The sequence below is a fragment of the Polypterus senegalus genome, chromosome 1, assembly GCF_016835505.1.
Source record: "Polypterus senegalus isolate Bchr_013 chromosome 1, ASM1683550v1, whole genome shotgun sequence".
NCBI lineage: Eukaryota > Metazoa > Chordata > Cladistia > Polypteriformes > Polypteridae > Polypterus > Polypterus senegalus.
Window position 1 is genome coordinate 266,006,067 of NC_053154.1, and position 21,324 is coordinate 266,027,390.

The following is a 21,324-nucleotide window of genomic DNA, read 5'->3' on the forward strand; positions in this document are numbered from 1 at the left end:
AAAAATGTGCCAGAAAGCAGCATATTCGCAGAATGAAAATGGTGTGTGCAGCATTCATAACACAGGTTTGTGGAAATCATGCTCCATGGGGGTGAAAGGTCATGGAAGAGGAAATGTGCCAAGATGAGGCGCAGAGATGGTTTTCTTTCTTAAAATGGCCTAATCTTACTTATAGATTACTTTTTAATTCATATTTAAAGAGATGTGGATACACTGCTTTACAATATTTGTACAATCTCAAGACACTGATTAATATTCAGTAACATTCATACTTTGAAAAATGGATGTACTTGTTATATTTTGGACTATGTTTAGACCCCAGTTACCTTAAGCTCTATTGTAAGATGCAAGGACAGACAAGGTATTTTTATCATTTAAAAATTCTTCACTTTAGAACACAATTTTATGTGGCAAATTAATATATTACTATCATTGCGAAAAAATAACATCAACTTGAAAAATACTAAACTTTTTCTTTAATCCTTACCTTGGTCACTCAGGACCAGCTTAAAAAAAGCTATTGCCAGAGTCAGGGTCTTTTAGCTGATTTCACTCACCAACGTTTCAGAGTAGTGTTGTTGATTTCATCACAGCTTGCTTCCACTTGCCTATGCCTCTGTAAAGAGGTTTGTGTGTGTACAGTATGTGTAACACAGCGTCTGAAACTGCTGTGTGACTGACACTGCTTGGAATTAATTGAAAGTTAGTTTATTTTTCCTAATGTATTTAGATGGAGAAAATTATAAAAGCTAAACTCTTATTCTTCACACAAGTTATTTTCAGTTAAGGCAACACCAGTAAACATAAATACATGTTAATATATTAGCTGGCTTTACCCTAACTACAAAGCTACAAACAACATAGTTCTCAGAATCAAAAAAGTGTAAAGCACTGTATTTATGGACAGTTTAATGTCTAAGTGATGTAGGTAATGCTTTTTCATTGCAGAGCTTTCTCTGGCATACATGGAAAGATGTTGAGCACACCATGTCTTTTTCTGTCCAAATGCTTTTCTCTCTCTTGACTTTTTCAGCCTTGTGTATACTGGATGCAGTGCAGTTACAGTTTTTGAGGTTCGACACAATGACCCTATTTTCTGAGCATAAAAACACATCTGCTGGGCAGTCAGTTCACCGGTCAATTCCATTCCTTTGCAAGATGAACACACTGCTTTTGTGAATGGTCTCTTTTGCCTGTGCACCACACTGTCCTTTTGTAAGGCCGCATGCAATGCAGTACCCATGTCTAACTTCATTACAGACAATCTTTCATTCTTACAGTTCAGCACTGGATTACCCTTTGAAGTAGAAGTGTTTCTCCAGCCTTTTTGTTATGGCCACACCATAGGCAATAGGGGTCCATCTATAAAGAATGTTAAATCCAGAAAGGAAGGGGGCAGAGAGAGGGTATAAAGTGTTTGCAATGGATTATAAAGGAACGAATGGACAGTATTTCATTGGATTCTTGGATGCACACAAGTCAAAACTTTCCATTTAATATTGGTGCAAAGTTGTGTCTGTCATGGTTGGCAACTGTTGAATTATGACCTCTATTCACTGACGAAGTATCAGAAATAGTTAAATGTTAAGAGTTAGCACAAGTGTCATTCACCTGTGATTGATGCAGTGCTGTCGGATGACACAGCTAGAAAGCATACTATGAAGTTAATCTCAGTATAGCAGCTTTGGAGCTTTAACTTCAGGGTAACTGGAATTTGATGTTAAGGGTCAGTGAGTAGAGGGCTACAGATGCAAACTCTTATGTGTCATGCTACTGAAAAGTGGGCAATGTCATTTTGCCCATCAGATAACAGTGCTAAACAATGCATCACTGTGGAAAGTAGTCTTTTTAATTTTTAACAAGTAATGAAATTTGCATATTCCTATCCTATATAAATATATATGTATGTGTGTGTGTGTGTATATATATATATATATATATATATATATATATATATAAACTGCTCAAAAAATTAAAGGAACACTTTGAAAACACATCAGATCTCAATGGGAAAAAGAAATCCTCCTGGATATCTATACTGATATAGACTGGGTAATGTGTTAGGAACGAAAGGATGCCACATTGTTTGATGGAAATGAAAATGATCAACCTACAGAGCCCTGAATTCAAAGACACCCAAAAATCAGAGTGAAAAATTATTTGGCAGGCTAGTCCATTTTGCCAAAATTTAATTGCAGCAACTCAAAATTGTACGCAGCACTTTGTATGGCCCCTGTGTTCTTGTATACATGCCTGACAACATCGGTGCATGCTTCTAATGAGATGACAGATGGTGTTGTGGGGGATCTCCTCCCAGATCTGGACCAGGGCATCACTGAGCTCCTGGACAGTCTGAGGTGCAACCTGGTGGCATTGGATGGACCAAAACATAATGTTCCAGAGGTGTTCTATTGGATTTAGGTCAGGAAAGTGTGGTGGCCAGTCAATGGTATCAATTCCTTCATCCTCCAGGAACTGCCTGCATACTCTCACCACATGAGGCCAGGAATTGTCGTGCACCAGGAGCCACTGTACCAGCATAGGGTCTGACAATGGGTCCAAGGATTTCATCCTGATACCTAATGGCAGCCAAGGTGCCTTTGTCAAGCCTGTAGCGGTCTGTGTGACCCTCCATGGATATGCCTCCCCAGACAATCATTAACCCACCACCAAACTGCTCATGCTGAATGATGTTACAGGCAGCATAATGTTCTCCATGGCTTCTCCAGACCCTTTTACTTCTGTCACATGCTCAGGGTGAACCTGCTCTCATCTGTAAAAAGCACAGGGCACCAGTGGTGCATCTGCCAATTCTGGTATTCTATGGCGAATGCCAATTGAGCTGCATGCTGCTGGGCAGTGAGCTCAGGGCCCATTAGAGGACATGGGGCCCTTGGGTCACCCTCATGAAGTCTTTCTGGTTGTTTGGTCAGAGACATTCACACCAGTGGCCTGCTGGAGGTCATTTTGTAGGGCTCTGGCAGTGCTCATCCTGTTCCTCCTTGCCCAAAGGAGCAGATACTGGTCCTGCTGATGGGTTATGGACCTTCTATGGCCCTCTCCAGCTCTCCTAGGGTAACTGCTTGTCTCCTAGAATCTCCTCCATGCCCTTGAGACTGTGCAGGGAGTCACAGCAAACCTTCTGGCAATGACACGTATTGATGTGCCATCCTGGAGAAGTTGGACTACCTGTGCAACCTCTGTAAGGTCCAGGTATCGCCTTATGCTACCAGTAGTGACACTGACTGTAGCCAAATGCAAAACTAGTGAAGAAACAGTCAGAAAAGATGAGGAGGGAAAATGTCAGTGGCCTCCACCTGTTAAACCATTCCTGTTTTGGGGTCATCTCATTGTTGCCCCTCTAGTGCATCTGTTGTTAATTTCATTAACACCACAGCAGCTGAAACTGATTAACAACCCCTCTGCTACTTAACTGACCAGATTAATATCCCATAAGTTTCATTGACTTTATGCTATACTCTGATTAAAAAGTGTTCCTTTAATTCTTTTGAGCAGTATATATATATATAAATATATATATAGATATAGATAGATATATATATATATATATATATATATATATATATATATATATATATATAAAAACAAACAAGTGTGGGAAAAATACACTAAACAAACTTTTTATATGAAGCATACTTTGGAACTATTCAGCTTTTTGCTCAAGAACAATTACTAAAAGCTTTTTTACTTTGGCTGTGATCTTGACAGGGGTTACAAGAGTTCATCTGGCACAAGGCTATAATGTGACTCAAGTATGAGCGAGAAGTCATTGCAGCTGCAGCAGCAGCATCTGACAGTAAACAGTAAATTACAAGATGGAAAGTGCAGATTTTTCTTGCCATCTAACTTGTGGTTTACTAAAGACAGTAGACAAAATGAGCTATCACATATTGTGTGGCATAGCAATAGAAATGTCATAAAAGATTTACATCTTGAGATTAAATTATGCTACAGTATATAACTACATTTTTGTCATCCAGCAAAAAAAAACAATTTTCCTCTCATTATATTTTTTTCTTCCCATTTAAAAAAAAATCCCATCAGATTTTTCCTGTGCTTGAGTGTTTGGCTTCCTGACAGCTTGAGGCAGAGGGGGCTGGCAAAAGATCTCCTCCAGGCTACTCACCAATATTGGCCTTCCACAAGGCTGCTGCTTCATCCGACTGCTATACAATTCTATTTACCTATGACTGTGTACCAAAGCATGAGGGAAACAATATCACCCAGTTTGCAGATAGTACCACTATGAATGGCCTCATCAGCAATGATAATGAAGTTGGCTACAGGAAGGACGTAAAAGTCCTGGCCATATGGCTAAAAAAAATGAAGGTCATTATTGACTTCTGGGAGAACCAATGCAATCACACTCTACTCCACATCAACAACTCTCCTGTCCATTAAGTTAACAGCTTTAGGTTCCTGGGTATCCAGATCAGGGACTGCGTTCAGTGGTGAATCACATGCATCCTCAAAAAAGGATCAGCAAAGGTCATTTTTCCTGAGACTAAACAGCTTTTGGGTGGAAACCAAAATACTGGTGAACATCTACTGCTGCTCTATATAAAGTATCCTGACCAGATGCATCACGGTGTGGTCTGGTAACCTGGCCAGATTGCAGACTCCTCCACAGGACTGTCTATGTTGCTTCTAAAATCATTGTGGTTGACATTCCACAGGTTTTTACCATCTACTCCTCCAGTTGTCTGAAGAGGGCTGAATTCATCATCTCTGATGGTAGTCATCCAAGTCCTCCCATTTTCACTCCTGCCTTGTGGTAAGCACTACTGGAGCCTTACCACATGTTCCACCAGCTTCAGGAGCAGCTTCTTCCCCAAGGTCATTGAACTCTTGGAAACCTGTACTTGTCTTCCCTGTACTGCACTGTACTGTACCCACCTGCTGGCTTATGTGTTACTTTGCTGCATTTACACCTGCACTATCATGTGCACTTTATTTTTTCCACTACTTTTAAATAAAATATGTATGTCTATACAGTTCTGTTCTGCATGATGTACATTAGCCCATTCTTCTACTGCTCTTATTTATTTTACATCATATCTGACTGTATATACTTCCCTGCCCCCATCCGCCTTACAACTATGGCACAAGAATTTCATTATACCTCCCACAGGGCATATGATAATAAACATCCAGTCTAATCTAATAAAAACTTTAAAATGATGCATTTGTGCACAATTTACAGTTGGTACTGTATTTGGTATTACTTGGAGAAGTAATGGATAAGTATCATATCAAAAAAATATTAAAATTCTTATCTAGAGATAAAAGGTATGAATGAAGGCATCATATATTTTTAAATACAAGTACAGTTTGTAAATAGAATTATATTCCTTCATAGACCAACCTTAAGATATTCAGCTTAATGGATCTGAATTGCCTAGCTTCAAATGCTGACCATTTTTCCCTTAGTGATATTTGTTTATAAGCCCTAGATAAAGTTTGTGAATGGTTTTCAATTTTTGAAGGAGAATGTACCTTATCATACAGATATGGCAGGGTGAATGTCCTGTTCTCATGAAAGCTGTTCTATCTTCATCGGTGCTAAGTTTGGTGCCCTACATTATCCTGGAGTTCACCTTACTGACAAGCTTTAAAAAAAAAAAAATAAAAAAAAACTATCACAAATGTGAAAATTTGCCAATTATTTTTGTATATTTTAAAAAACACAATACATTATGAACAATACCAGAGTACAAAGATACATGGTGAAAAAAAGTGTAAAAGAAACACAAAAAGAATTTTCAGGCGGTAGAGAATTTCTAAATTTGCCACCCCTCCAGCCATGCTTTCCATACTATAATAATAAAGATGGTGAAAAAATATAAGGTTCATGAGATGAGTGTTAGGAATGTCTAAATGTAGAAAATGACATTCTGGAATATACTGTAGTTTAAACAGTGCAACAGCTATCATCACTCTCATAAACTAAATAAATTTCAAAATACGTCACTGTGGTGCATAATCAACAGAAGCTAAACTTGACTTATGGTATTAAAAGGAAATTTATTAGACGCCACATAATACTCAAATTTCAGTGATTGAGATTAAACCCCATCAATTAGCAAATGGCTTTCATCAACTTGAAATGACCCCAAAAATCTCGACATCTCCTCAGGAGAGCACATAGGCTTTCAAATGAATTTTAAAGAAAAAAATGCAGACAAAAATGCTAAATATTACTAGTGTGAAAACACAATGTTTTTAAAAATGTGAACCAAATTAAACATAAGGACCAAAATGCTAAATTTTACAACAGGGAAAACACGTTTTAAACAATAATTAAAACGTCATGTTTACTTTCAGCAAAAATAAATGTAAGTAAGAAAAAATATGTAAACAACAATTTATCAGCTCATCTGAGACTGACACAAACACTTCAAACTTGTATAAATATTAAGTCTATGTACTTTTTCTAGTACATGAAATATTGGACGTGAAACAAAGACACTTGACTTCAACTGTAAACTTCATAAAGCAGACGCTGCCCTGATTTGTTCCGCCAAAAGCAAGACAGTAGACCTCCTGATGGGTTTCGATCACTGCCAAACAGCCGAATCATTTTCCGAACGGCTGCATGCTTCTACCTCGAGCCTTTAAATACCTTAAGTTCCATCAAATTCGAAATGCTTTAGTGGCCTCATGTTCTGTCATTGACGGCTTATTCACATACCTGTATAAATTGCCAGTCAGAGCAAGCCTGAAAACAATAATTATTAGCGAGAGAAAAAAATGTTCTTGCTGTAGGATTTAATTGCGCTCGATTTTCTGATTTAATTATTTTAACAGGAAAAACGTTAGTTGTGTCAAAGGGTCCCACAGTAAAACGATGCTTACAGTTTACTAGGAGAGGAACAACACCAGAATAAGCATATCTTTAATGATCCAAGAACACGACACTTACAAAAAATGACAGCGATTGCAACTTGTTTAAACAACATAGAACTTAAAACATGTAATAAAATAATTATTACATCTGAAACATTAATAAATTTACACAACCATGTGATTTAACAAAAATGCTGTTATAAAATGAATCTAATATTCTCAACGCCACCTTCTACATTGTCATGGAAAACCAGACAAACAGCACTCTGAATAAAACCCAGAAATGGAAGATACTTTACCCAGAGGCACTCACTCGATTTTAACTGCTCTCCCTTCCGTATTACGGCCCGACGGAGCACTAGATGTACTCCTCATAAAACGACGCCTTCTCCAACTCATCGCTGTCTACGTTAGCAACATGCACTGACAACCATTCAGTAAACAGGAAGTATGCACCAAAAAGTCAGGAAAGGACGTGTTCAGTAATGCAAGAGAAGGCTCAACGAACCCAAATGAAGGAGCCAGAGATAAACAGTGACATCTATCGGGAAGTGCGTAGTAGGTGTTTCCAGAAGGGTCTAGCGTCCCGTGTCTAACGTCAGAGGTCTGCAGCTTCACTCTGTTGGTTTCCAGTGCCATAGATTAACATTTCCAAAAGACAATTTTGAGATTGTGATTTAATAGAAACTGGAAATCATTATAAAGTTCACACCAATAAATTGCAAGAACAAGTTATTCATCCCTCTGTAAGGGCACCAGACACAATGTCCAAATCCACAACTTTTCAGAAGCTGGGTTAAAAGAAGACAAAGGGCAAAACATTAAACATGCAACCTGCCCACAGACAGCATCGGGGTGTGTGATTTGAACCCAGCTGATGATGCTTGATCAGCGACTGCAGATGGTTTGCCTTACAATGTGTGTGTTAATTCACTGGCAACTGTAGTTGGATCAGATCTCAAATTGTATACTGAGGAATATAATGCTTCAGTAATCCTACAATGGAATACGTGGGTTTAGAAAATGAATGCATGGAACAAATATGCAACATAAGAAAACAAATTTAACTTAAGGGGAATCACAGTGGTTAGTACTGATACCTAATAAATCAATAAAGCTTAACATGACCTTTGCCCAGTCAATACCTAAATGAACTTTGCAGTTCTCCCTTTTTGGTGTGTGAGAGAGAGAGAGAGAGAGAGAGAGAATATCCACCAGGTACTCTGATATTACTTCTGCATCTCAAAGACAGTTAGGCTAACTGGTGATGTGTTTCATTGTGTGTATAAGGGTGTCCTGCTATTGATCACCAACTTTTCCAGAGCAGGCCAGTTGCTCTGTGCTCAATAGGAATTAACTCTGATCCCTACAATATTACTCTCTCTTTTCTGTACTACTTTAAATGATTTCAAAAAAAGTATGTGAGGAATAAAAGCAAAGTCTAACCTGATACTTGAACCCCAGATTCAGCTGTCACATTCTCAGCATCCACATTCTGTACATACCACAAAGAAGTCACTGGCTTTCTGTAGAAGCACACTTCAGCCTCAAGTCATTGTCATTGATGCTTCAATTAGTCCCTTTGTTCATTTCTGCTTGCACAGGTCTTCCAATGAATGGCATCTAGTTATACCATGTGACATAAAATTTCATTGGAGAAACTTTTCATGTGTAGACCCTCGCTGGTGGCATGAGCTGCCAGCATTAATTTGAACAACAGACTCCTGCAGTGTGTTTAAGAAGCACTTGAAGATGTTCCAGTGTTATGAATATTTTCCTTATTGTTAATGATTTCTGATGCTAGGTTCTTTTAGCAGTTAAGGTAAGGTGAATTACTGCTGTGCTTTAATTGGTTTAATGGTTGTTTACTTGTAAGGTCTAGGACTTATTCCAATTGTTTGGGTTCAAGTTGTGTAACCTAGTCTTATAAAATTTATTTCAACACAGACTCATAACTGACCCTGACCCAATTATGTTGACCTTGGCAGTAAGTTGCTTTCGGGGAAAAAAAAAAAAACACCTGCTAAATGAATAAATTTAATTGTAAATGGAAGGACCAAAGGTTGTGTTTCTAAATTTGTTTCTTTTTAAAGACTTGGACCACTCCGTAAAACTAAAATAATATTTCAAAACGAATACAACTAGTAATATCATTAGTATTGATACTGATTTTACATGCCAGGGTTTGTGGGGAAATGACACTTAACCCAGTACTACTGAGCAGCCCACAACACATTCACATTTACTCATTTTGGGGTAATTTAGGGTCATCAATCAAACAAGCTCATGTGCATTTTGGGTATGGGAGGAAATTGTAGAGTCCAGATAAAATCCAATTAGATTTCAAGACAATGTGCATTCTCCATATAGACAATGACCAAGCCAAAAGGACCAACACTTGAGCTATGAGGCAGAAGCTCTAACCACCAATACATCATGCAGCTAGATAAAACAGTGACAAAGATACATCATAAAACCATAAACAAGGCATTTAATATGCTGTATTAAATGACAAACCAACTCTTAAAATAAACTTTGTTCATAAATGACCTAAAACAGTACACAAAATGACTTTGTTTCTTTGACTCCATCAAATAATTAGCATTATTCTAACAGAAATATTTCATAAAGAAAATCTCTTCATTGAAGTTATACTATAGAGGGATGATTATGACTAACTTATAAAATTACTACTTATTGAACAATGACAGGAAAAATATAAAATATAAATAAGGCACTCAGGTTTTTGACAAGTATTTGAGATGCTTTCCTTTTTTAGGACTCATCTAGCGGTTCCTTCCTTTCTTTATTTCGGTTTCTTGGAATTTCACACAAAAGGTCTAGATATCACTTGTGATTGTTAATCCTGGGGCTCAGATATTTTTACTGCCTTATTTTAAGAATGCTAATCTCTATATCACAAAGTAATTATAGACAGGGATTGTACCTTGACTGCTCCAATTGTTACACGATATTAAGTTGTGGTAGTACACTGTATCAGTGGAAATGTTAGATACAGCCTGCAGTCTGATTATGATAATGTGCATCATTTCTTGACTCTTGGTTTATGCTAATGTATTGTGGAATTATGTTCTATAATTGTATAACTGCTGCAAAAAATATATCTGTACAATAATAAAATCTACCAAGCTTAACTTAACCTGAAACCCACTTCCCATGCTTTTATAGTCAAACTAGAGAAGATCAGAATGATTTTTAAAAGTACAAGAGGTAATGGTTATTTTTCATATTTGTGCATCTTTATCTGTCGTTTCAAGTTTTCAAATTGGAATTGTTATTATTAAAAAAAATCCCGTGGGAGGGAATGACTAGGAGACGATACGTGATCTTCATGTTAAGATAATGGAAGACAAATAAGAGACCCGCAAGACGAAAGAGAATGGCCACGGACCGTCTCGCAGGGATAAAGAACATGAGATTCTTGCAAGACACACCCTACTTACAAGCAATATCAGAGCACGGCCAGCAAAAAAAATCAGTAGTGTAAAAGGCACACAGCACAGACAGATACCAGGGTCTCAGTGCATATAAACCGTATAAAGGACAATACGTTATAAATGAAACGTTGACGACTAAAAGGTCGTCAGGACCAGGTGTAATTGAAAAAATAGCAGGACAAAGCAAGGTCAGAAATAAAAGGCAAAGCAGAAAACAAAGTCTTTTTGCATTCGCATCATTCAATGCACAACACGTAGATTTACACAATAATGGACCATACGCTATGAGAATCTGTGGTCCCGCAACAGTTAAAACAACGACAAGTTTAACTTCAAAGAAAACAATTCAGTCAGGTGTATATTTATGATCACGGAGAAGCGATCACAACGCGAGCAGCAGAGACACGACAGGCTTTAAAATGATCGAAGGGCAGTGCGACAGCAGTTGTCCCCCCCCCCAACGCGAGCAGCATTATACGTCCTGCAAGAAAGAGATTTAACCGCGCCCGGGGCCGGAAATAAAGGACAATTATTGTTTTTACAACGTCACGCAAGACAAGGCAGTGAGGCTTCATTTAAAACAAGTCCACGGACATCTAACCTAGCAGTTGTTGGATTGCTTTTGTGCTGCAAGCTCTTAAAACAATGACATGCAACAAACAGAACAGGAAACTCGCAAGCAGCAAAAAGACAGCAGATGATCCAACAGCATATCTTTAGCGTGGGTTCAGCCGCCCCCCCTCCCCTTCACAACGCAAGCAGCATTATACGTCTAGCAAGAAAGAGATGTAACTATGCACGGTGCCGGAAATAAAGGACAAGTATTGTTTTTACAAAAATTTTGAAAGTAAAAGTGAAAATAATGCATATGTAACAATTCACATGAAAATAACAATCTCTTTAAACTGTATATCCGGTAAACCAAACACGGGGGTGGGCAAACCAAGCAAGCAGGGGGCGGTGATACTAGGTGAGAGCACTATCGCAGCATCTCACTTGTCCAAAAGCCAAACTATACAAAAAGAGAGACTATATTGAATAACTAAATGCTAGGATGAGAGGAACAAAAAGAGAGCACAAAGTATCAGACTTCAAAACATCAAAACCCTGCAGGCAGTTTGGACCTGTACAGATTGTTGACCACAGTTTATTATATGGGATGGCGAGACCAGCTTCCAACCAATGTAGCACAACCATTCCCAAACACAGACCCCTTCAGTCTATGCATTTAACATGGCATGTCTCTTCTTCATGCAAGCTGAGCCACTGCCCCACTAACCTCCTAACTCTAGACTCAGCAAGCAAGACAGCTTAAGGCAGGGTAAACCCATTTTAAGAACACTTCCATTCGAGAAGGGTATGAGACTGGAACTCCCACCAATGACTGTTCATGGCACCACTCTCCTGGGCCGTCAGTTCCCTTAAGAAAGACACTTCTCCAATGCATCCTGTTACTTCTCAACCTCTTGAAGGTTTAATCAGGCCTTGCTTTTCCAGCCTGAGCCATGTGGAACTGTGTAATGGCCTGGAAGCCTTTTAGCCTTTCCCCAGCCCTCAATGGCCTCACTAAATATTTATAAGAATGGTAAGGCAACCTTAGCTTGTGTTGGTTTGTTTTACCACTAGTGGCTGATGAAAGCCATGCCTAATTCCTACCTGGTTACTCCTTTCTCTCTTCTTCCTGGAAATTGCTGCCTCTAACACATTAGAAGGCATATATCCTTCTTTCTGCATTGGCATAAAGGCATGCAGTGTCCCTATAAGTGCATCTTTTCTCCCTCTTTTTTTAAGGACTTACTGGACCCTGTCCTTGTTTTGTGCCATGCTTTCCTGCCTGCAGTTCCCCCATCCACCAAATTACTCGTAACACATAAAGTAAAATATGGTGAGACAAGTTAAATGTCATTTCTGATTATGAAAAGTTGATTGTGAATCACCATTTCTGTGAAATATCAAGGCTACTTGCTTACAATTGTGAAATGTCTGCTAATGATTCATTACAGCTTAATTTTGCTTGGAAATTGCTTATTACAAATACGTATGTACTTGAATGGGTTAACAAAAACAGTTATTCCCAACAGTAAAAGATACATCCTGAGTCTGGAAATATAGTATAAATAAAACATACAGGCAATAATGCTTATTGTAATCATTAACAAAGCCAACAGATGTCTTCTTTACCCTGATGTTGATCTATTATCAGTTAAGATCACCCATTATTTGGCGCCATGATCACAATAGTCTCCTGAATTATTATTCTTATCTAAAAACAATAATTGTTCTAAGTACAGAAACCAAGTGGCCTCTTTGTCTTTGTTCCTATTAGTCATTCAATTTAGTCAGTCAAATGCCCTAACTAATGCACATAATTAGAGAGGGCTATACAGAACCACTACTATTTTCCTACATTACATCATCACGTACATAAAGACTGACTGCAAAAGATCCAAAAAGTCAAAATTAAAAGGACCTTCAATCTCTTTTGTTAATTTAAATGCATCTAAATACAAAGACAAAAAGCTGGACAGTAAGAACTGAGAGTCCATGCACAGCTCAATGACCAATGAACAGCTAATCAGAATAACAAGACTTGGGAAAACAAAAAAACGACCTTTCAGATTTAGAAATATATGCTAAACTACTTTTTAGTATATTTTGCAAAATGACATGGCCAAAAAACAGCAAACAGCACAGACAGTTCAGCTGCTGGCCTCAGGCTCACCATTATAAGCTACAGGCTTTTGTGCACAGGCATTAAATAGTGACAAGACATTGCAATTATGCCACTGACTTAAGAGTTTCCTACCAGAAAAACAAGAAAGGCAGCCACTCTTTCTGGACCGGATGCCATTTCATTATGTGGCCCTGTATTTGGTGGTACCACACATTTCAGGAATGCAAGCACTCATTGTGTATGGGAACATTAGGCCCATAACAGTCAACACCTACAGAAGCAAGTATAAAACAGAATCATCCTTCAGCACCAGAACACTCTGACAAGGGTGAACATGCACTCTATTCTGCTTTGAGAACATTTTTGTTTTATTTTATTGATATAATTTGAAGAAAACAACCTATAACCCAACCCCTACCTGAGAGAAAGAAAGGACAGACTACAATGTGAGATAATCTTTAAAAAAAATAAGATAACGTCCCCCCCCCCGACATAACTGCTCATGCTAAGATTTGATTAATTACAACTTGCTATATTTTTTTAAAAAGTTTTGAATAGATCCTCTAAGTAAGAATGTCATTTTTTCCGATTTCAAGTAGTACAGAACATCAGTTATCCACTGACTTATAACAGTGGGGCTGGAATTTTTCCAGCCAAGCAAGATAAGTCTATGTGCTAGTTGAATGGTATAAGCTATTACAATCAATTTGTCCTTCTCCACTTTAAGCCCATGCAGGAGTACAACAAACATGGCTGTTAATGGGTTCGGTGTGAATATGACAGCCACTGATAGCCACTGTCCATAATGATGTTAATTTGGTGCACACCCAAAACATGTGGCCTAGTGAGACTAAACTGCAACATTCAGAAGTTAAATTTTGCCCTGAATAAATTTTGGACAATTCTAAATGAGTTAAATGTGCTTGATAAAAGATTTTGACTGAATACTTTGTGAATATGAAGCGGGAATGTATTCTATGGCTGACTTGCACTTCTTTTCAGACATGTTAAGTGAAAGATCCTTTTCCTAATGTACCCTAGAATATTTGAAAGGAAGTGACTTTAATATGTTTTTATATATTGTTGAGATACTGATCAATATTGCCTCTGGAATATAAATAGGTGGGAGGTGAGGAAAATTGGGCAGGTTCCTTTTAGCGAAGATTCTGATCTGTAAGTAGTAGAAAAATTGTGTTAATGGGAAGTTAAATTTGAAGAATAATTGTTCACAAAATGCAAAGGCATTATCTATATACAAATCTCTAAGTGTTTTAATTCTGAACACTTTCTAAACATTAAATGTTGTGCTGGATTGAGATGGAAGAAAAAGGTGATTATCATGTAAAGGTCCAATGGATAAGAGTTTCTCTGTCTTAAAGTGCTTCCTGCATTGGTTCCATATTCTGAGTGAGTGATGGACAATTGGAATATCAATATATTAAAAATAATTTGTATTTACTGGGGCACAAAGCAGGGTATATAAAGAAATACAGCAAGATGTTATTTCTGTTACAGACCTGGCTTGTGTATATTCATCAATTTGTGTTGATGTCTCACAGTAAAACATGGCATACAGACAAAACTAGAAATGTACGTACGCACAAAAAATTCCCATGCATAATAAAACTTGCATAAGCAACATTCTAAGCACTTTCTCTTTATAAATTCCAATCAACATGAATTTTAATGCATATGCACAAGCCTACAGCCCCACCCTGACTCCTCACAGAATTTTGCATATTTGAATATGCAAATCAATATAAAATTCCCCATTCATTCAGTGTTTTTTTTTTTTAAAAGACAATGACAAAAGCACGTGTAAAAAAAGAATTTTAGCAAATGCGAAATGGAGATCTTTTTCAATGAAGTGGAGGCAAGGAATAACATACTATTTGGTGCTTAAGCAGTGGAATAATCAACAAAAGTAAACTGATGGAGAGACACAGTGTGACAGAGGCACTTAAAAGTTCAACTTCAGAAAGCTGCACAGTGCCCGAAATAAAAAAGAAGTTGTAAGATATCAAAGTTGACATGAAAAGGCAAGTAGCAGACCACTGTCTGTGGATGAGGTACCGGAATTCTGGGGTTTACATTGTTTGAGCAGCAAGCCACTGCAATTATTGGTGAGACACTTACATATCACACCACAATATTAATGAGTAGAATTTTTGCATCACAGGTACTTTTCACATTAATAGAGGGAATGCTTTTTATTTAAATAAGCAAATTCATTCTCTTAAGGTGCTTGTATACAGTAGCAATGTGCATGTAGTCGATCTCTCCGATCACATTTGGAAAACCAGATGTTGCTGCGAATTGCACTTGGATGTTTGCCCATTCAATCACAGTGTAAGGAAATCTTATACTGTATATATGGATGACAAGCAGATAAATTCCATACATTATCAGTCAGCCAGTTCACGTTGAAAAGCTCCTGTGGCTAAAAAGCCAAGGATGGACAGAACTTGCAAAGGAGTAGGTAGAGCACAATTCCTCAAAGTCCGCCTTTGTAAATCCAGCCCCAGTTCAGCACACAGTCCCAAGAGGATACCTCTTGGAAATCTAAATCAACTTAGAAGCCAGTCATCATCATGGGACAAAAAGTCAGTATGATCTCTAAATATGTGCTCCATTCCAATGCTTCCATTTGCAATGCTAACAATGCTAAGGCAGCAATGGTAGTTGGAACAGTTTAACCATTCCAAACACCATTATATTGTTATAGACAGATTACAAAAAAGGGCTTCAAATTTGTAAATGATATGCAATTAATTTCAGTGTATTTGATAAACTCTTGTGTAATAGGCAAATATAAAAAAGAAAGGGAAACCACAAAGAAACAGTAGCACTGCTTTGATGCTGGCTGCCTCCCGTTTACAAAACTGAGCAGAAACCTGCTTATGCATGGTCTGAGGCTGCCATGAAAATGTGAATGGCATTACTCCAAGTTTAGTTTTTATACATCTCAATGTGAGCATGGAAACGGGCATACACAACATTTTTGTGCATACGTAGTGATTATACATGAGACCCCAAATTTTTATAGCCTGTTTATTTGCCACCCAGTAATAAAAGTAAAAGTTAGGTAGAGCCATGTGGCCATCTGCTTTAATTCATTGTAGTCTCCCTTTGGAAGCGTGGATGTTTCGAATTACAAATAAATGAGGCTATAATTGAATTTAATTTCTTAAAGAATGATTTGTTAATGTACACAAGGATGCTCTGAAAAAGATATGAAAGCTTGGGAAGGATGTTCATTTTGACAGTATTGATCTCCCCTCTAATGTGAAATGGAGGGTAGATCAACTGTTCACATCGTTTCATTATTTCCATGCAGAGAACAAAATGTTGTTGAAAAAGATCTTTATATTTACTTTAAATGATTACACCTCCATATTTGAACTGATCTACTAAAATAAATGGGAAAGTGTCCAGTTCTAAAACTAGAGAGTTCACTGGAAAATGCACACTTTTATTCAACTTAATTTTCAGTCCAGATATATTCTAATATTCTGCTAGTGCATTGAGGACTGCTGTTACAGTATTGTGTGAGTCTAATATAAACAGTACCATATCATCTGCATAAAGTGGTATTTTTTTTTCAAGTCCTTCTCTATTAATTCCCTTTATCTCTGATACATTTAGAAAGTAAACGGTCAAAGGCTCAATGGCAATTGCAAAGAGCAATGGTGATAAGGGGCATCCTTGTCAAGTACCACAGTTTGAAATAAAGTTGCTAATACAAACAAAGGCTTCTGGAATGGTATACAGTAATCGCTCGCTATATCGCGCTTCGACTTTCGCGACTTCACTCTATCGCGGATTTTATATGTAAGCATAACTAAATATATAACACATTTTTCGCTGCTTCGCGGGTTCTGCGGACAATGGGTGTTTTTACTTCCTGTACATGCTTCCTCAGTTGATTTCATACAAGGCACGCTATTGGCGGATGGCTGAGAAGCTAACCAATCAGAGCACGCAGTTAAGTTCCTGTGTGCTGAATGCAGTGTTAACCAGGAAGTCTTGTCTCGCTCATTCAGCATCAATGTGTTTCGCTGTGTAAAGAGTTAACTTTTGTGCTCTTTTGCGTTTATCTTTGTGCATAGTCAAGCCCTTCATTATGGCTCCAAAACGATCTGCTCCTGCTACTGCTTCAGGGGCTGTGCCCAAGTGTCAACGGAAGATGTTAACGATTGCCGAAAAGGTAAACGTTTTGGATTTGTTGAAGGAAGGGAAAAGCTACACCGCTGTAGGACGCCATTATAGCATCAATGAGGCTACGATTCTTTTTATTTAAAAAGTAGGAAAGGAATATAAGATCTATGGCCGCAGTATCCTTTTAACCAGGGTGCAAAACGAGTTGTAAGTGTAATAAGGCAGTGGTCTGGATGGAATCTGCTTTAGGGATTTGGATTGAAGACTGCCGGAAGAACAACAACGGCGGTGCTACACAGTCGCCTGAAGTGGCTCTACTTTGTTGTGCAGTAAAATTAAACTCATTGTTATCGGACAAGTCATCGTGTCATTGTTGGTGAGTAACCATAATTAATTTTCTACTTACAGTACTTAGTACATGTACGTACATTTAGTGTCACTGTACACACATTTACTGTATACAATTTTTCTTGCATTGTACGTATTTATTGCTGGTGGCCTGTCTATCGTAATGGCTGTAACATATGTGATATCGGAGACACTCGATATCTTTAAAATAATATTTAGGTTTTACTGTATATAAACAGTGTGTTTACATACATAATTTCAATGAATCTTACCTAATATCTAAGAGAATACAAAGGGATTATGTTGTATAACTGTGCAGGGAATATTTATAAACAGTGTGGGAGAGTTTAAAAGGGCTTAAAATATATAAAAATAACCATACAAACATATGGTTTCTACTTTGCGGATTTTCACCTATCGCGGGGGGGTCTGGAACGCAACCCCCGTAAACGAGAAGGGATTACTGTAGAGTAGTTTGATCCATGCACATATGTTTGGCCCAAATATGTTCAATGTGGTGAATAGGTAGTCCTATTCAACAATGTCAAATGCTTTGATAATAAGATCACTGGTGTTTTTAATTTAATATGCTCACCCATAAAATCTAACAGACATTGAAGATTAGAAGCTAAGTATCCGCCTTTAAAAAATTCCAGTTTGGTCTTGTGATATTTCAGAAGGAAGCACTTTCTTAATTCTTGTAGAGAGAACTTTGGAAGGTATTTTAACATCTTTATTCAGAAGTGAAATTGGTCAGCATGATGCACATTCTAACAATTCCTTATTCTTCTTTGGAAAGATGGCAATTAATGGTTAGCAAAAAGTTTGAGGTAGACGCTTGTTGTCTCTAGCTTCTATAAACGTTGCTAAAATTAGTGGAGCTAACTTGTTTGAAATTTATCTCTATTATTAAAAAAATCCAGGAGAGAAACAGTAGGGCAACGAGACGTGATATTCACGTTAAGATCACGGAAGACACTTCAAAGAGCCGCGAGACTAAAGAGATTGGCCACGGAGCATCTCGAAGGGACCTTAATCATGAGACTTTGTGCCAAGAGACTGACCCAGGACTGTCTCGCAATGATGTAGAACATGAGATTCTTGCAAGACACGCCCTACTTACCACCAAATAAGAGCACAGGCAGCAACACACTCAGTCGTGTTTTGGCTTTGAGCACACACAGATCCAGGGCTCTCAGCGCAAATAAAGCGTATAAGGACAATAGGTTATAAATGGAACGTAGACAACTAAGCGAAGAAGAAAGCACCGCGGAGAAAACTCCAAAAGTGTTGGAGAGACAAAAAAGAAAAAGAATAATCTAGGTGCAAATTCAGAAAATAAGGAAAGTAATTATCAGCCCAGAACAAGTGGAACTGAAAAATAAAAGCACGTCCAATCCGGACGTTGGCGCTATACTCATGCAGAGCAGGTTAGCGATTATGAAAGCAGTGGGAATCGAAAGGCTCAAAAAAACAGCGCGATACACATGTGGAGAAAGATAAAGAATATGAAAGTAAGAAAAGTAGAAAGTATAAAAAAAAGAAAGTAAAGATTGCAGTAGCACAAACAAATGGAAATTATTACTCGAAAAAGAGAAAATAATTATCACGGACCAGGGGCCTCATGCATAACGCAGTGCGTTGAATTCGCACTATAACATGATGTAAACACAAAAGCGGAAATGTGCTTACGCACAAAAAAATCCAGATGCATAAATCTGTGCGTTCGCCAACTTCCACGTTCTTCCGCTACATAAATCCCAGTCAGTGTGAAAATTAACGCACACGCCTTCTGTCCTGCCCCAACTCCTCCCAGAATTACGCCTCTTTGAATATGCAAATCAATATAAATAGCCCTTAAGATCAGCCTTCTGTGAAATGAGAAAGGCAAAAGTACGAGGGAAAACAGAAAAATTTCAGCGAATACCAAGTGGAGGCAAGGAAAAACTTACTATTTGTTGATTTAAACAGTGGTATAAACAACAAAAGGAAGTTAATTGAGTGATGTAGTGTGTCGGAGAAACTCGAAAGCTCAAGATCACAAAGTTGCTAAGTACCCAAAATAAAAAAGAAGTTGTCACATATCAAAGTTGCTGTGAAAAGGCGAATCGTAGCCCACCGTCAGAGTGTCATATGAAAGCTTATTAGGGTACAGAGAAAAAAAATAGGCACACACTGGAAAAAAACAACGAAATGTAAACTTTAATCTCGAAATTTCCGCTTTAATCATTTTTTTTGTCACTAAAGTGGAACATCATAAACTTCATCTTAAAATCGTTTAATTTACTAGTTTCTCAAATCCGATCATAACTAAAGTAGCACATTAAATGCTTTGTTTTGTATTTGATCTTCTATGTGGTCTATGTGCTCTTCCTCCGACAGGACACAGAAACCATTACATTTGTAATATTACAGCTCTCTGAATAATGGAAATACTGAGAAGTATACATATCATTTTCATGATGATAGGAGTTAAAGCATGTTATTAAAATGGGAACACTGTGATTGTTCATGTCTCACGTAACATGCTTGCTATGCCATGCGCTACCTTCAATGAAATACTTTATTACAGAAGTAGTCTCTTTCAAAACATACTAACCCCCAATTCCTATCCTTACTTTTCTTTCTCCAAATACCCAATCGCCACACAATCAGCTTTGTAATAGACGTTAAGCCATCAGTAAGCTCAGAACGCAGATTCTTCAAAACTTTTAAGGAACATCGAAATATCTTCGTAATGTTTAATTATTCTATCCATTTATCCTTCCAGTGTCGTGCCAGCCATAGCAAGAATACAGTGCGAGGCAGAAACAAACCATGAACGGAGTTCCAGCTCCTGGCTAGCGCTGCGGCACCATGTAGTTAAAGTGAAAGTTTTATCTGTATAATAAACATTTTGCTGCATTTCATCTTAAAAAATTATATTGTCATCAATTCATATGTAATTCATATGTAAATATGCACTTTATAAAGTGGCTCAGGTTGTGCAATATTATAACTGTATCGTAAGTTTACAGTGAGGTAATTGTACTTATAAGTACAAACAGTTCTACAAGTAGCACTTGATGGACTGATGGAGTGTGTTTAGAGTTCTTGTAATGAAACTGTTTCTGAACTGCGAGGTCAGTGCAGGAAAGACTCTGAAGCGTTTGTCGGAAGAGAGCAGTTCAAATAGTGAATGGCTGAGGCAGCGTGTGCTTGATGCCTTATACCGATAATTCTCTTTCCAGTCAGCTGCTGTAGAGCTGTGATTCATACTCAGATACAGTGATATAAATACTCCGAGTGGTGCAGTGAGAGTAATATGGAAAAAATTGATCCGATGTGGCAACCCCTATACGGAAGCAGCTGAAAGAAGAAGGTGCAGTGAGAGTAACAACACTAAAGCAGTTATGGTATTTGGAATAGTGTGACCATTCTGTGTACCATTATATTGTTACAGGTTAATTACAATCAGATGCATTAAACTAATAAGCAATATGCAGTTAATTTCAGTGTATTTATAAAGCCGCATCAGGGATGTGGATCTGAAAAAGAAAGATAACCACACAGAAACAGTAGCACTGCTTTGACGCTGGGTGCCGCCAGTCTGCAAAACCGAGAGGAGAACTTGTGTACGATAGGATATGCGCACCGTTTATACATGAGGCCCCAGGTGTCAATGAAAAAAAAGCAGGATAAAGCAAGGTCAGAAATAAAAGACAGAGTAGAAAACAAAGTAAAACGTCATAAAGAGGTTAAAAAACAAGGGGGCCAAACACATACAGAGCAGGATAGAGATAATGAAAACTGAAATTCAAAAGACTCAAAAAAAACGTA

At 37.8% G+C, this 21,324-nt stretch overlaps 1 protein-coding gene across 10 annotated transcripts in view; it reads right to left on the minus strand.

Annotated features, from left to right (window-relative positions):
• Nucleotides 1-21,324, minus strand: part of samd8 (sterile alpha motif domain containing 8) — a 93,828-nt gene that overhangs the window by 61,322 nt on the left and 11,182 nt on the right. For 2 of the 10 annotated variants that reach the window (XM_039773381.1, XM_039773341.1), the window contains exons 1-2: nucleotides 7,167-7,275; nucleotides 5,518-5,630 (exon numbers count right to left, since the gene is read on the minus strand). The exons of 2 other annotated variants lie outside the window; for them this stretch is intronic. Coding sequence is in view for 3 of the 8 variants with exons in the window: in XM_039773341.1 (XP_039629275.1) it covers nucleotides 5,518-5,558 (41 nt within the window). In the remaining 5 variants the exon portion in view is untranslated. Of the gene's footprint in view, nucleotides 1-5,517; nucleotides 5,631-7,166; nucleotides 7,337-8,313; nucleotides 8,362-21,324 lie in introns of those variants that run through there. 6 more of the 10 variants (XM_039773395.1, XM_039773363.1, XM_039773348.1 and 3 more) reach the window with 5 other exon arrangements.